This window comes from Lissotriton helveticus, chromosome 2_1 (assembly GCF_964261635.1).
Source record: "Lissotriton helveticus chromosome 2_1, aLisHel1.1, whole genome shotgun sequence".
In the NCBI taxonomy this organism is placed as follows: Eukaryota; Metazoa; Chordata; class Amphibia; order Caudata; family Salamandridae; genus Lissotriton; species Lissotriton helveticus.
Window position 1 is genome coordinate 112260927 of NC_136059.1, and position 15135 is coordinate 112276061.

The 15135-nt window shown below is 42.8% G+C and overlaps 1 protein-coding gene across 2 annotated transcripts in view; it reads left to right on the forward strand.

The window, feature by feature from the left end:
• LOC144817775 (C-type lectin domain family 4 member F-like) overlaps positions 1-13220 on the forward strand; it is a 449481-nt gene extending 436261 nt beyond the window's left edge. For both annotated transcript variants that reach the window (XM_078674581.1, XM_078674582.1), the window contains exon 7: positions 10048-13220. In XM_078674581.1, the coding sequence (XP_078530707.1) occupies positions 10048-10183 (136 nt within the window). In that variant the 3' untranslated portion in view covers positions 10184-13220. The remainder of the gene's footprint in view (positions 1-10047) is intronic.
• The last annotated feature ends 1915 nt before the right edge of the window (positions 13221-15135 follow it).

The window sequence follows — 15135 nt, forward strand, 5'->3', positions numbered from 1 at the left end:
CAGGGATAGGCGAGCCCTTTGCAATACCATTGGCTAACAACTGGATATAGGTAGCCCAAAGATCTTTGTCATGCATAAACAAATCTGCAGGGACAGAGTCTAAACCTCGGGCCCTAGCTTTAGGGATGTTGTTTAAAACTTTTAGGACATCAGTTTTAGTAAAAGATAGGTAGCTCGTAGTAGTAGTATTTATAAGTAGTTCACACCCTTCTTCTTCTCTATCCTCAGGAGCGAACTGGGTCGCATAATGGGAAACCCACGCGTATGTGACACATAATTTGTGGGTTCTCCTCTTTTGGCCCCCCTTCCCCATTTGACGATGTTCCAGAAGGAGGTCATAGATCTTTCTTTGCTGGCTCTTAGGAGATCTCTCCAAAAGCCTTCCTCCCATTCCCCCTTTGCCCTAGTTTGTGTTTTTTTATACATGAGTCGGGCATCCTTGATCTTAACTTTATCTTTTGACTTAACTGCATCAGACAGGGCCCTATAGGCAACCCTGCAGGATTTATCGTACCATTGATCTTCCTTTCTTACTGGCCTGCGCTGTTTTTTAGTAACTTTTTTGACAAAGAAGAATTTCAATTTATTAAAAAACACATCGTGGATCATGCTAACTTTAGTTATCGGAGTCTCCATAGTGGAGTTACTCCTTAATTCTGTAATAGCCTGTGTTGTCAAATCCCTCATAGCTATTATATTTTCCTCATTGGCTGCACAGTTTGACCATCTGATACGTCTATTATCGTTCGAGAGGGCTATTTGAACATTATCCCTCAATTCACCACTTTTAAATAGGTCAAACAATTTAAATGTTAAAATTAATGGGTCATGGTCACTTTCGGCCCTTGGCTCTATCCACATGTCATTGACACTGGCCCAATTCTCCTTATTAATCAGGATATAGTCAATACGACTATGTGAGGTGCCATTATTAAAAGTAAGGGCACCCTGTTTATCCGAGCCCGTTCTTCCATTAGTGGCCCTTAGCCCATGCTCCATACATAAAACTTTAAGTTGTAGTGCAGCCTCTGTCCACTTTTTAATAGGTATTAAAGACAACTGCGGGATTTCCCAGATATAGTCCTCTTCTACCGTGAGATCTATATCATGGTTATCTAGGGGTTCAAAACAACCATTAAAATCACAGCCAACAATTACATTAGCGTTCAAACAATATTGTTTTAAGAAATAATCTAACTGGTTAACTGCCTCAGTGGGTTTTCCACCTGGCAGTCCCCTCGAGTAAACATTAAAAATATAAAGATCCTTGCAATGTATTCGCTGAAGTTTAACCAACAAAATATCAGGACTATTAGTGACCAATTGGAGAGCAGAATGGCCACTATTCTGTTTAACCCATGTCACCAGGCCCCCCTTAGGCCTTCCCCTTAAGCTCGGTGTTGCCGGGATATAAAAATGTAGAAATCCTTGTATAGGTTCAGGGGCTATCTGCCAAGTTTCCTGGAGAAGGATTATGTCCTTTGTATCCAGGAAAGTTAGCCAGTCCAATGATGTCATTTTACTTTTTACGCCTGCAACATTCCATGACATTAAAGTATATATGGCAGAAACATTATCATTGGAAGGTTTTGTGCTAGTAGGTGGACTATCCCTATATTGTTGAGAGTAATCATGTTCACTTGCATAACTCTCAGTTGCCACACAATTTGAAGATAACTTTACATTTGGACTGTTATCAGTGATGTGGCCTAGTCGGCCAGAAGAGTGATGGGCTTCCTCTGAAGCCATCAATGTGTCCTGTCTGCTCCTTGCTTTAGTCTGCGGTGTGGGAGTATCAACTAACACAGCATTTACCTGAACTATCGAGTCTCCCACTGTATATTCACCAAAAGGATTGGGGCGAGCAGTGTTAGATCCCCAACCCAGTCAATCACAATCATTTAGCCCCGATAAAGCTTCATACCCATTTCCTAAAGCCATTCCCAATTCATTACATGGAACCTTTATTCCTCTGTTGTTTCTAAAAATGTCCCACATAAGTCCCGGAGTCTTGGGGAATGTTACGTTTTGTTGTTCGCCATAGAAAAATTTAAGAGTAAGAGGGACAACAGTCCCAGATCTTCTTTGTGGCGGGAAAATATTGTTTAAGACATTGGGTAATACAGCCTGATGGGAAAAAGTCACTGTCACACAATCTCCTGTAAACCTTTTCGGTCGATTCCCAATCCAAGCGACCCTTTTCACAGTCTTAATTTCACCTGCAAGCTGTTGTTTTCCTCCTGGTGCCATATGCATATTTCCTGTTAACCAATGCAATGCCTTACTGGACAAAGATGCTGGCGATTCCAATTGACCATTCGCTAGAGGTGGAACATTGCCCAGCACCAATACCACTGGAGATGCTTCTTCTATGAATTGAAAAGGATCAATTTCCTGGCATATTACTGGCGGTGTATTTGATGTTACTGAGACACCATCTGTGGCCAGAGATTGGTTGGTACTATTTGAAGAAATTTGAGCAGGACAGGCAGAAGGCGTCAAACCATTCCACTTTTTTGTAGTACTCCCCTCATTATCCTTAGTTGACTGAGCCGCTTTTATTACTATTGTTGTTAGTTTGTCCACCCCATCCACAGCCTTACTCTGGATTCCACTCAATTTTTTTACCTCTGCATTTAATTTGTCAATCTTAGCAACTAGAGGTTTAATGATGGTTTTGATTTTGGAATCTATCATATCGGCTATCTTTTGGAGCAATTCATCATCCCTGCTGCATTTTTCATTTTCATCCCCATATTCAATGGTTCTGACCTTAGTTTTTCCTGGAGGTGTTGCCCTTTTTTTCCTCATTCCTGAGCGTAGACCTGTCCTTTTTTGCTGTGTTTTTCTGCGTGTTTTTACCGGTCTAGTTTCCTGCTCGGAAGAGGAGGCATGATCAGAGTTGGAGACCCTAATCTCAAGATCAGAATCAATATTTTCTTGATCAGTTGCAACTAATGTTGCTGTATCAACTAGCGGGAAGCTATTTTGATCAGCAGGGTTTTGACTTGAGTGTACCGTAATGTCTGTCAAATCAGTAGGGGCATCAAGCAATGTAGTATCAATCAATAGTGGGAGTTTAGAGTTGGACTCAGGAGCTGCAAATTAGGAGACTGACTTAGCCCCAGTGACTGTCTCCTCTCGCTATTAATTTTTGTAACCACCTGAACCAAGTAGTCGTCCATTGTTTTAGTATTGGCAGGGAGCAATTTTTTTGGCATGTTGAACACCGAGATATAAAATTCCCACAAGTGGCAAATTAATAGCAGTCAAATTTCCTTGGTTCACAAACAAGTGGAATGGCTAGGTCGAGTCGCAAACAGACTCAAAATGTCTAGTAGATTTAATTGGCGAAAATATACCCAATCACAAGTGCAGAGGGGACATATCATGAAAAAGAGGATACTCCACTTAATTTCCCAATAAGATAGTAAATAATTCCTTACTTGAATGGCAAGGGATGTGGCCCAGTCCAGTCGCGGACAGTCTCGGACTGTCTAAGACTGTCCGCCCTTTGTCCGGGCTTCGTCCGGGCGTCCCGCTCGCGTCCCGCGTCGCGGGTTAGCCCGCTGTTTATGGGCGCCTGCTGTTGCTCTTCCCCCGTGTCACTGGCGCGCCGCCGCTATGCCTGCCGGGTAATGTAGTTCCCGGGGCGGCGGCGCGAGGCTTGGTGGCTGTGTGACTCCTGGCGGTGGCGGCGTAAGGACCTGGGCTTTTTTCTGACTCCTGGCGGTGGCGGCGCTTCAAGGGTTCTCTGGTAAGTGTTTTCCCCCGCTCTGCCGGTTAGCCCGCTGTTTATGGGCGCCTGCTGTCGCTCTTCCCCCGTGTCACTGGCGCGCCGCCGCTATGCCTGCCGGGTAATGTAGTTCCCGGGGCGGCGGCGCGAGGCTTGGTGGCTGTGTGACTCCTGGCGGTGGCGGCGTAAGGACCTGGGCTTTTTTCTGACTCCTGGCGGTGGCGGCGCTTCAAGGGTTCTCTGGTAATTGTTTTCCCCACTACAACTGATCACAAAGATGACAATGCACAATTAACGCAACTGCACAAAAATACCAAGGACTGTCATAAATCAATTGAACTCCCAAAACTGCAACACAACATCAAGCGTCAAATTAAAAAAGGCAGAAGGGAAGGAGCTCCGGGACCAAATGGGATCCCGTCAATCCTCTATAAACAAGATGTGAATGGCTGGGCAGCAGCTCTTGAACCCCTATTCTTGGAGATCAGAAATTTCAATATCTTGCCAGGCTCTTGGAAGGGCTCTATCATCTCCCCAATATATAAGGCAGGCGACAGGGCCCTCCCACAAAATTACCGACTAGTGGCTCTAATTCACAACGAGGCAAAGTACTTTGTAGGCATACTGCTGGAGGAATTACTGGCATGGGCCACAAAGAAATCCCTAATAATGGTCAACCAGACAGGCTTTGTCAAATCAGTCGGCACAATTACCAACATCTTAACTATGGGCATGCTAATAGATAAGGCAGATTCAAACAAAATGCCCATTCACTTCTGCTTCATAGACTACAAAGCTGCTTTTGATCACATTAATCAGAACATCTTATGGTCGACTCGAAACTGAATGGCTGGGGGATTTCAATACCATTGTTGGACTTGCTAATAAACCTGCATACGGAGACCTGGGTTCAGATAAAGGTGGGGGACGCTCACTGCTGTCAAGGCGCATACAGACCAACAAGGGTGTCAAGCAGGGCTGCGTCTTGGCCCCCACTCTGTTCAACCTGTTTTTAGGTGACCTGGTACCAATCTTGAACAACTGTAACTCTCATGCTCCCAAACTAGGAGGGCTTCAACTAACGTGTCTCTTATATGCAGACGATGTAGTCCTAATAAGCCACGCAAAGGTAGGGCTTCAACATCTTGTGAATACAACACAGAGCTACTCTAAGTCAAATGACCTAACAATAAACCTTGAGAAAACCTAGACGATGACGATCAGTAAAAGCAAAAGGAAATCTTTTCCATGGTTTTGGAACAACTCTCGCATTGAAGACACGTCGACATAGAAACATCTAGGCGTAAAGAACGGTGGTCAATTCAGTGTGCAAAGATCAAGTATCAGAGGAAAAGGACTCGCGTTGGCAATCTCTTTAAAAACATTGAACAACAAACTTTCTGGTCCTTCTCTTACACCTCTGGTACAAGTAATCCGTGCCAAATTGCTGCCAACAATTACCTACGGGAGTGAGGTGCAGCGAGGCAGAGACGCAAGAATTCTTGACACTACGATCACAGCTGCATATAGAATTATCTTTAGTCTTCCCAAGCGAACCTCTCCATCACAGATTAGGCTAGAGTTTGGCATTCAACAACAGCTCCTGGCAAGACAGGGGGCCTACATTTGTGCCTGGGATAAAGTGAGGAAATCCGCACAAGAAACATTGAACGACTATCTATGGAGGGAGCTAGAGCAGCGCCCAACCTCACCAGCAGCCAAGTACCTGGCAAATAGTCTTGCAAACACTGGTCTAGAGCAGCTCTGGGACTCCTCCACAAGTCACACAACGCTAAAAAATGTGGTCAAGAAGTCGATCAAACAACTTTCGTGGGTTCAAGATAAAGCAGCCCTCTCAAAAAGAACGCACGGCTGGATGACCCTGAATTCGTATTCGTCAAAAGCTCCTCAGAGCTATTTTGGCCTGGGCTATGCCAAAACCACCAAAATGCATTTTCTAAGGTACAGGTTAGGACTGCTATATTGGTAAAAAGAGATGAGAGATTTCCATATTGGTTAAAAGAGAAAGCAGGCCCGCTCTGTCGGCTTTGCGGCGTTATGCAAGAGGATATGCTGCACTTGCTATGCTCCTGCGTGAATTTGCTGGACGAGCGAAAACACCTGCTGAAGTGCCACTTTATCCGCTGCGGGATACGCACACGAAGGAATGCAGTTCTCACCTGTTTTTCATCTCAGGACCCCCAGCAGAGCTGCAGCTTTGTGAAATTCATGAAGGCAGTGGAAAAAAAATGCCTAAAACTGATTTTTAAACTGCCTCTAAAACAAAACTGTGTCCACTGCCAATGCACTTTTAGAGCAAAAAATTAAAGGACAACACACTTTATTATATTACTGTAGCAACTTTAATCCTAAAATTTAACATGAAGCAATTTTGTGCTTAGGATGAACTGAAAAGCGATGTCTATGCTATGCTGGTTTTAACATACGTCATTTTAAATATTTCTTTTATTCTGCTTTTTCATTGCAATGGTTTTAATTAACTATCCTAATAAATACTTACTTACATACTTACATATGTAGGCTAGGTGCATTTAGGCAAATTACGTAGGGCACACATTATAGGAGTATGCAAATGTCATTGTCTTATCTGAACTGTATATGTTCAAATTCTTAGCACTATGTAAGAAATGTATCCACTGTTTACCATATTAGTACTTGTGATTTCTTTCGTATGCTTCTGTCTCCTGATTGTCGTAGCAAATATGTTTTAAACAAGACTGACGCTGGACCAATAAATACTAATTGAAACGTCCTAACCTCCCCATCCGGTGTATTTTCTGTGAATAAGCAAGCCCTAGAGCGGTAGCGGCCCGTGGAGGGAGTTCCATAGGGCGGTGAGGCGGGACAGGGGAGGGGCAGGGTGGGGAATAGTAAACGCCGGAATATGGATGATCGGAGGTAAGTAAACAATTGAAATAAAAAAACAAATTTCGTTGTGCGTGCTGCTTCGCACAATGCGATGCAGCGCGTGCAAGGAAATGTGTTTTATTTATTTAATTGTTTACTTACCTCCGTTCATCCATATTCTGGTGTTTACTACCCCCACCCTGCCCCTCTCCCGTCCCGCCCCATGAAACTCCCTCAACGGGCCGCTACTGCCCTAGTGACTGAGCGAAAAGTACTGTACTGTTTTCCAAAATCCCTGAGGAATCAGGGTTGTCATGTTCAGTGGTTGACAGGAACTAACTACACCGTTGTAAGATACAGGGGGTGGTAGTGGCACTGTAGAGCTAGCTGATCTAATGGCTGACATATCCTGTCGGGGTGTCCGGAAGTGGTTTGGACATCAGGGGTCATATTATCAAGACTGGGCGATAAAATTATCGCAGTTTTATTGGCAGGAAACTGCCGCTAAAGTGGCGATAAGGGGCTTGATAATATGCTCAATAGAATTCCAATAGAAACCCAGGTTATATATCTAACCTGGGCTTCTATGGGAATTCTCTATGGCATATTATCAAACTCCTTATCGCAACTTTAGCGGCAGTTTTCTGCCGATAAAGCGTCAATAACTTTATTGCCGAGTCTTGATAATATGCCCCCCAGTCCTCAGTTTAGGTCATCCAAAACACACAGTTCCTGGAGATTCCTAGGAACCATTACAACCAAAATCAAGAAGGATTTTTTTCCAACACATTTTTTTATCGAAGGGGTAACAAATATCCTTATTTCTGACAACGGAGTTTGATTTACCTCTCAAGAGTTGAAGGATTACCTGCAGAGCCTATCTATAACCCACCTTATACCCGCTCTGTATTGCCCAAGAGCTAGCGGTATGGTGGGAAAAGTTAACAGGATGATCAAAGAATAATTTACAAATGGCCACCACAATAGGAGTACCACTAGAGAACTCCTTACAGGACATTCTATTGTCCTACCACACTACCCATAATGCGATTGCAAGGGTTTCTCCTTTTGTGTCACTTAAAGGGAGAGTACCAGGCACTAAATTCAAACCCAACTGGTTGGCAGGAGGACAACCTGTATGGCTACAGACAGATAAAATTGGTGAAAGGGCACAACAACCCTAGAAAAACTATACAGAATGCTACAATTCGAAACACTGAACTTTTAAAAGGACTTGGAATGTTGGAGATAAAGTTGTGGTACAACTTTCTGTATCACGTAGAAATGCACACAGTCTATTTTCTATGCCTAAGTTTATAACGAAAGTACGGAAAAATGGTGTAGTCATAGATGATGCCAGGCATGGATAGATTTGCAAGTTGCCCCAATGTTGGAGGCTGGAGTCAGAATGAAACAGTGTTGAGAAAAGATAAAAAGGAGATAGAAAATACACCCAATTCCAGAAGGAATAGGATGGAACCAGGTTGGCCTAAACACTATGGGGCAGATTTACAACCCACTTGTGCCACCAGTATGTCACTTTTTGTGACGTACTGGAGGCATATTTCACTTCTCCATATTTACAAGGAGAGGAAAAGTCACCTTGTGTGACTTTTCCTCTTGTTGTAAACATGGCCCCTTTGCACGCAGCACTTTGCATGGAAGGGGCATTCCATGGGTGTTGCTGTGGGTGTTCCCACGTAAAACCCATGGAAAGAGACACATTTCCAAATTTACGAGCAATCGTAAATCTGGAAATGCGTGTCAATGCTACGCCTCCCCAGGGGTGGCGTGGCAAGATGCAACGAGGAGAAATGTTTCCATTTCTCCTCGTTTTTGTCCTCTTTCAATGCATGCTGCATTCTACAGCACGCAATGAAAGAGGAAAATGCCTGTATTGATTGTTTTTGTGCAGGAAGGTGCTCTTTGCTCCACAAAAACAATATCCCCATGACACAGGCATCCTTGCACCATGGTGCGAGGGTGCCTACACAGGCGTATTGCTGCAGTTTGTGCCCCAGTGCTGGGGAGAGCACAGGAATGCAACATATCATTGTAGATATGTTGCATCCCTGTGCTTCGGAAGTGCTGCAGCGTGGTGCAGTCAAAGGGCTTACGTTGCCGTGCTGCGGCACTTCCTTATAAATCTGCCCCATAGTCACCACCTCAGCAGTACAGGTCCTTGTTTTTCCCACATAAACAGTATAGGCCTTGTTTCCAATTCCGGGCAGTTAATTCCTAGGTACCTATCATCCTGTTATTCGTGTATGGATGTTACCTGTCAGCATAAGAGTTAGTAATGCTTGACGTATAACTTTTGTTTTAAAAGAGGGACATGTGTTGTAATGTATGTTATTTCTTAAAATATTATACAAATATAAAGATCTCCAAAATAACGTTATTCTTCCAGTTACCCTCCTGATACTTTCCTTCTCCTTTCACTTCCCTTTTCCACCCCACCCATGCCCATGTCCCATTGGCATGCCCGGCAGTGCACCTTAGAATGTTCAGGCTGCACTCTGGCATTGTCGTGAAGTCGACTTGGAGGTATCAGATCAAATAAACACCACTTTCCACAGTTGCCGTTATTGATATTTCTAACACATAATCTTTCCATGGACACCATGCTACATTTATCTCTGTGCGACGCTATGCTGCATTGATGTTTTAAACAATGTTTCCCATTTTCCCTAAATGTTTTTAAAGATTTTGGGGGATATTAGCAAGAACTTGCGATAAATATTGCGAAACACGCTTAGCGCGTTTGTTTTTATCGACGCCTATCGCTGAATATTTTTGCGAAGATAACATGCAATTAGCAACATTTATCTCCACTGTGATAAAATATCCAGCGATAGCGGCGAAATGCGTGCATATCGCTGGAAATCCAGAGATATTCAAGCATTTACCCCATGGTGGACTCAGCCTGAAAATCCACCTCCCATTGAAGAAACAGGTAAGTCATGTTTTCAGCAGGTGTTAAATATTAGCGATAATCGCGTTTAGCGTGACTTTTTTTATTGCTCCACCGTTGTTGCTAATAGGGGGAAATTGTGTTAGCGACTGTTTTCAGTCACTTCTAGTTTGGAACGCCTACCTTGCATGTACTTAGCGATAATCATCGCTGGCATACAAGACGATAGGAAAATCGGCTGCTGTTGCCAGAAAGCTGTCGCTAACACCTGTTAGCGACAGCTTGTTGATAGGGCGATAAAAAAGTCGCCGCTTTAGCAGCAAAAAGTGCCGCTAAAGCGGCGATAAAGCCCTTGCTATAAAGCCCCTATGTTTTAGAAATATTTTTAGCAATGAACTTATATGCAGCTGATTTTAATGCAATGAACTTGTTATGAATTTACAAAAGATCATTTGTAGGACTTATTGTGGTGACACTATAACTACAACATTGTTCTGCTTTGACTGGTTTTATGTTTTTTTTTTTAAAGCTTTTGGTCAAACAGACAACCCGATAACTGGATGGGAGTGGAGGACTGTGGTCATTTAACAGAAAATGGCGACTGGAATGACGCCGGATGCAAGCATCAGAATAAATGGATATGTAAAATGTCACTTACAGAATAACTTGTCAGAATATGCAATGCTTCTGCTTTGTTGTAGAGCTTTATTTGGAGCAGCCGCATTCCAGTAGCCACACAGATGTGGTGGGTATACTATATCTGCAAAGATTTGTATCAGTCTGAGAACATCTATTCTAATGTCACTCAGCCTAATATCTTAACACCCAACTATCTGATTTCAGAGGGCACACTCATGAAATAAGGATTGTCCACCTTTGATTCTTCATGCATGCATGCATTAGCTCAGAGAAATTCCTAGTTATATGTTTGAACTTTAGTCCGCCCGCACGAAAAAAAAGGTAAACAAACCATTATGATAATGACGCAATGGGCAGTATCTTGATGGGCTTTGCAGCAACAAGTGCTTATTTCTGTGTGTTAGCAGTGTGTAAAGTAAATTATTTTCTCCACATGAAATCTTCATTTTCAGAGAGTACAGCTCAGAAACAGCATGCAAAGTTGCGTCTTTCTGTTTCTGAGCTGTACTCTGTAAAGTGATCTGTTGACTTGGAGAAATAGTGGGCTACATGCACTCACTTTACGTAGTGCAGGTGCATAAAACAGGCGTTACATCAAGTACAGAAAAGGGTGATGAGATAATGGTTGTATGACGGAATCTCGCATGTCTTTACAAAGCAGTCACTACCCCGACTGCAACATTACCACGTGTTACCTTACCACGGAAGTCATTACAATGATTTGCTTTAGGGGGTGCTGGACTTTGGAATAGTGCAATTTAGTAATCCAACTCTAGGTAACACAACAGTAGGGTAGGTGTTAGACTTAAAAATCTAACACCAGCACACCTATGCCTCCCATAAAGCAAGCCCTTGTAACGACTTGCGTGGTAAAGTAACTTGTGGTAATCACACTCTGGGTAGTGACTGCGTTGTAAAGGCAAGTTGTTGTGGTGACTGCCGGGTAAAGGATGTTTCCTTGGGATAATTCTTGCAATAAGTCTAATCATTGGAAATCACTTTAGGTAATATTACAACCCATCGTTATTTCTGTCTGCAAATCAGTCTCGACCTTTTAACCAATAAGAATATTCCCTCCCAAACTGCCAAGCCAGGTTCTCTTTAAACCATAAAACAAGCAACCCAAGACTGGTTGTGCCCCAATTGGGTGACATTTCTCCTTTTTAAAGCCAGCCTCACAGAGGGAGGCAATATTTTTTGGCACACCTAGGTTAGTAAACAGGGCTTTGCATTTAAACCATGGGTGGTTGAATGGAAATGCATCCGTCCCACTCATGGTACCCTGCCTTGATGAAAAACAATGCAAAGCAGCACCAGCTCTACTTTGCATTATTTGAGGGCTACTGTCCAGCACTGATAAAGTATTGCACTGGAAAGTAAGTCCCAAATAAATCCCAAATAAACATTTTGCGACAATTTACATCACTTTTTTCATGCCAACCCAGCACAAAATATTTGTAAATCTACTCCATAGACTTCTAAATTACCTTTTACACATGAAGCATTGATCACTATTGCTCGCCAGACACAAGAAAACCTTTGATCTAAATGGGTGGATGACCGGGGCCTAATCGCGGCCCATGAATAAACAAGGCACAAACTTACCCAAGAGAGATGGAAATTCAAGCTGGCATCACCTGGTGCAGTGCAACATACTGCACATAGTATATACTACACACACTCTGCTGTTCAAAATAAGAACATAGACAACATCTGCCTTGGGAGGTGCAATCTGGTGGATACAGTACATAACATTTGATGGTCCTATCCCATTAATTAATAATCTCTGGTCCTGTCCCATTAGGTAAGATTCAATGCTCTCGTCTCAAGATCACCAACTTTTTGTAAATCATTATGCTTTGATCTACAAGTGGTCACAGGAGTTCCTGTTCCATTGGTAAGAAAGTCATTGACAGGAGTACCGTCTGTCATAAATATTGTGTCCTAAGTACTATTTTCAGAAATGTTGTCTCATTAGGTGTAGATGTTCTATTATTAAGTCTAATTGTAGACAATATGTAGGACACAATATTTATATCACACAATATTCTGATGACAATATTCTAGTACCATAGTAAAAGTATGCTTCTTAAAATGTTGGCATTCTCACCCAAAAATCATGTTGGAATTGTGCCTGGCAGGGGCATGGAGGGACGTGAATAGGATTTGGGCTCAAGAAGTGCCAAAGATCGCCTCATGTTTCACAATGGACAGAGATTACTGGCAGAAATAGGCAAACATCTGGTCAGGGATTGCCCAGGAAAATTTGGCAGACTATGTGGGCGAGGGATTCTTCATTACAGATTAAACTAACTGAACAGCCAAGACAGAGTGTCGGGCGAATGCTTTATTTAAAAATACCTATCTTGCTTGAAAAAGAGTATATGTAATTTTGGTATATGGTGGCACAAAACATACCAAAATCCCAAAGCTGTAAAATCTGATCATACAGGGCTTTGTTTGAATTAGGCTGATTGTAAAGAATCCTGAAATCAATAAAACATTTTTCAAGAAGAATGATTCTTTCTTCAACATGAAAACATTTCATTTATATGATGTGGTTATTTGTGTTATATCATAAGCACTGTTCTTAAAACACCTCAAAGTTGGTGTTATTTCAAAAGTCAGTCACACTTCAGAAGAGGAACATGATGCACCATTTTCATGTCTGATGCCCTGGCCATAAAGTGCCTTAGAGAGAGAGAAAGACACAATCAGTATGAAATGTACAGTAATATATGAAGGGGTTCTTTTTAATTGGAAAGAGGTTTTGCAGAAACCCTAGTGTGCCCTGGTAGGATGAACACCAAACTGAAGGCACGTTTAAAACGCAGATGAGATGAACAGAATAAAAGATGCAAACATTTTATTGTAAGAGGCGTGCACACATAAACTTGTTTTGCAGAGTGCAATGGTGCATAATTTAGGCAAAAAGACAAAAGGACGTGTTAATGTAATGGTTCCTGTATTTCCATGCAAGTCATATTCATTATTTTTATCAGAATGTGCTGCATGTGGATAATGTGTTTCTTAATAAACCTATCTAATTTCTACAGCACTGCATCTTTGTGTCTGTGTGTGTTAATGTGTCATATTGTGAGTAATATCAACAAATTGAAATTGCAAAATAATTTTCATATGAGGCATAGTTAGCTTTTTTTTACAGAAGTGTTACGTAATTTAAACCCAGCAACATAACATCGATCTCATTTACCAGTTTTTTACATTTCTTTCATTTACTGAATAGTTTGCTGCAAATACATGTCAAAAGGACTTCTGAAGTGTGAGGGCCTTAAAAATAAGCACAATTGCTTTTTAAGTATTGCTCACTGTGAGGAAGTGTCTCTTTTTACATGGTAGTTTCCATTTATTTGTGGACTGATGTTACCGTTCTTTTTAAACTCTGCACAGTCATGGCACTGCTGTGCAGTCCACAGTGTATGTGCTCTGACCCCTAAAACATGGTTAAATTGGCTAACTCCTAATTGGACATGTAACTTCCCAGTAAGACCATACTAGATGGCGCACGAGATACACCAAATTTAGGAAAGTCAGTGGACACCTCAGGACTGCAGAACACGTCATATCATCCTTTCATTAAGAGAAAATATTGTTACTTATAAATACTTTAACAGAACACATACACTCCAATAGTGTTCCAACACAGCCCTTTTTCTTTGGAGAAAAAGGCAATTAATAGCAGGCAATTAGCGCATAGGCTGCATAGATGAAAAAATATCACAGTACTAAAAAAATAGTATCCTGCCTTTAAGGATTCCAAGAACCTGGACACCATGCCTTTATGACCTCCAGGAGCCCCCTGCTCCCATCATGCACCACAGGTGACAGTTAGGTCCGTTTTTTTTCCAGCTCCTTCCGTGAGAATCCTGGAGCATTGAGCTTGTCAATTTTTGATTATTCTAGTCAGACTGTATCTCCACACAACATTTCGTGACTGCTGACAACTTTTTCAGTTGTTTTCCGACGATTTTGAGATCTAATTTCTGTCAGAAATACCAGCTTTAATTAACAAATGTCCCTCCAGTAGGAAGAAAATGGCAAAATCAGACCCACATTCTGGGGCTCATTAGGATGGCGGATGGAAGAACTACCGCGGCCCTGGAGAACGCGGAAAATGCCTTTTCCGTGTCCGCCTGCCGCGGACACTCCGTCCGCCATATTAGGATAGGAAAACGTGTCAAATTTCCGTCCGCGACGGAAAAGCACGCACCGCCGCCCAACTACACACGACCACGCGGCGGACGGAACACATCCGGAGACTCTGCTGTACGTACTGACGTCTAAGACCGTCCCCCAAATCAAGATGGCGGAAAATACACATAAAACCGCTGCGGAAAAACAACCTGTCTGAACACGGCGGATTCCCCACAGCGAAGAAAAGATACATAGCAGAGATACCCACCACAAGCTGCTCGCCACCATGGACCCAGCGCTACACGCTTTCCCGATGCTCTTCGCGATCCACCACGTCCTAGTCTTGGCCCACCATGGACAACGACGCAGGTAAGGCACAAACCATTGGCTGCATGGAGGGGAATACCTGCAAGGGTCGTGACGTAGGGAGGGGGAGTGTCATGTTACCGAAACCACTGATGAGAAGTAAATAGAAATACACATTTGTAGTACGCAAACATGAATGACAACGACAAACCACGAGACATGATTGACTACCTTTATTGCACATAATAGGGGTATAATCACAGTGTATGCGTGAGCATGGGCAAAGTGGGCACCAGAGCATGAACATCACAGGCAGCACATCACAGGGCAGAATGCAGTATCAGAACATCAACAGGGCATTGTGGAGTACAGAGCAGGTACATCAGAGTCAGCACATCAGAGGGCAGAATGCAGTATCAGAAATGCAACAGGGCATTGTGCCCAACAGAGCAGGTACATCAGAGGCAGCACATCAGAGGGCAGAATGCAGTATCAGAACAGCAACAGGGCATTGTGC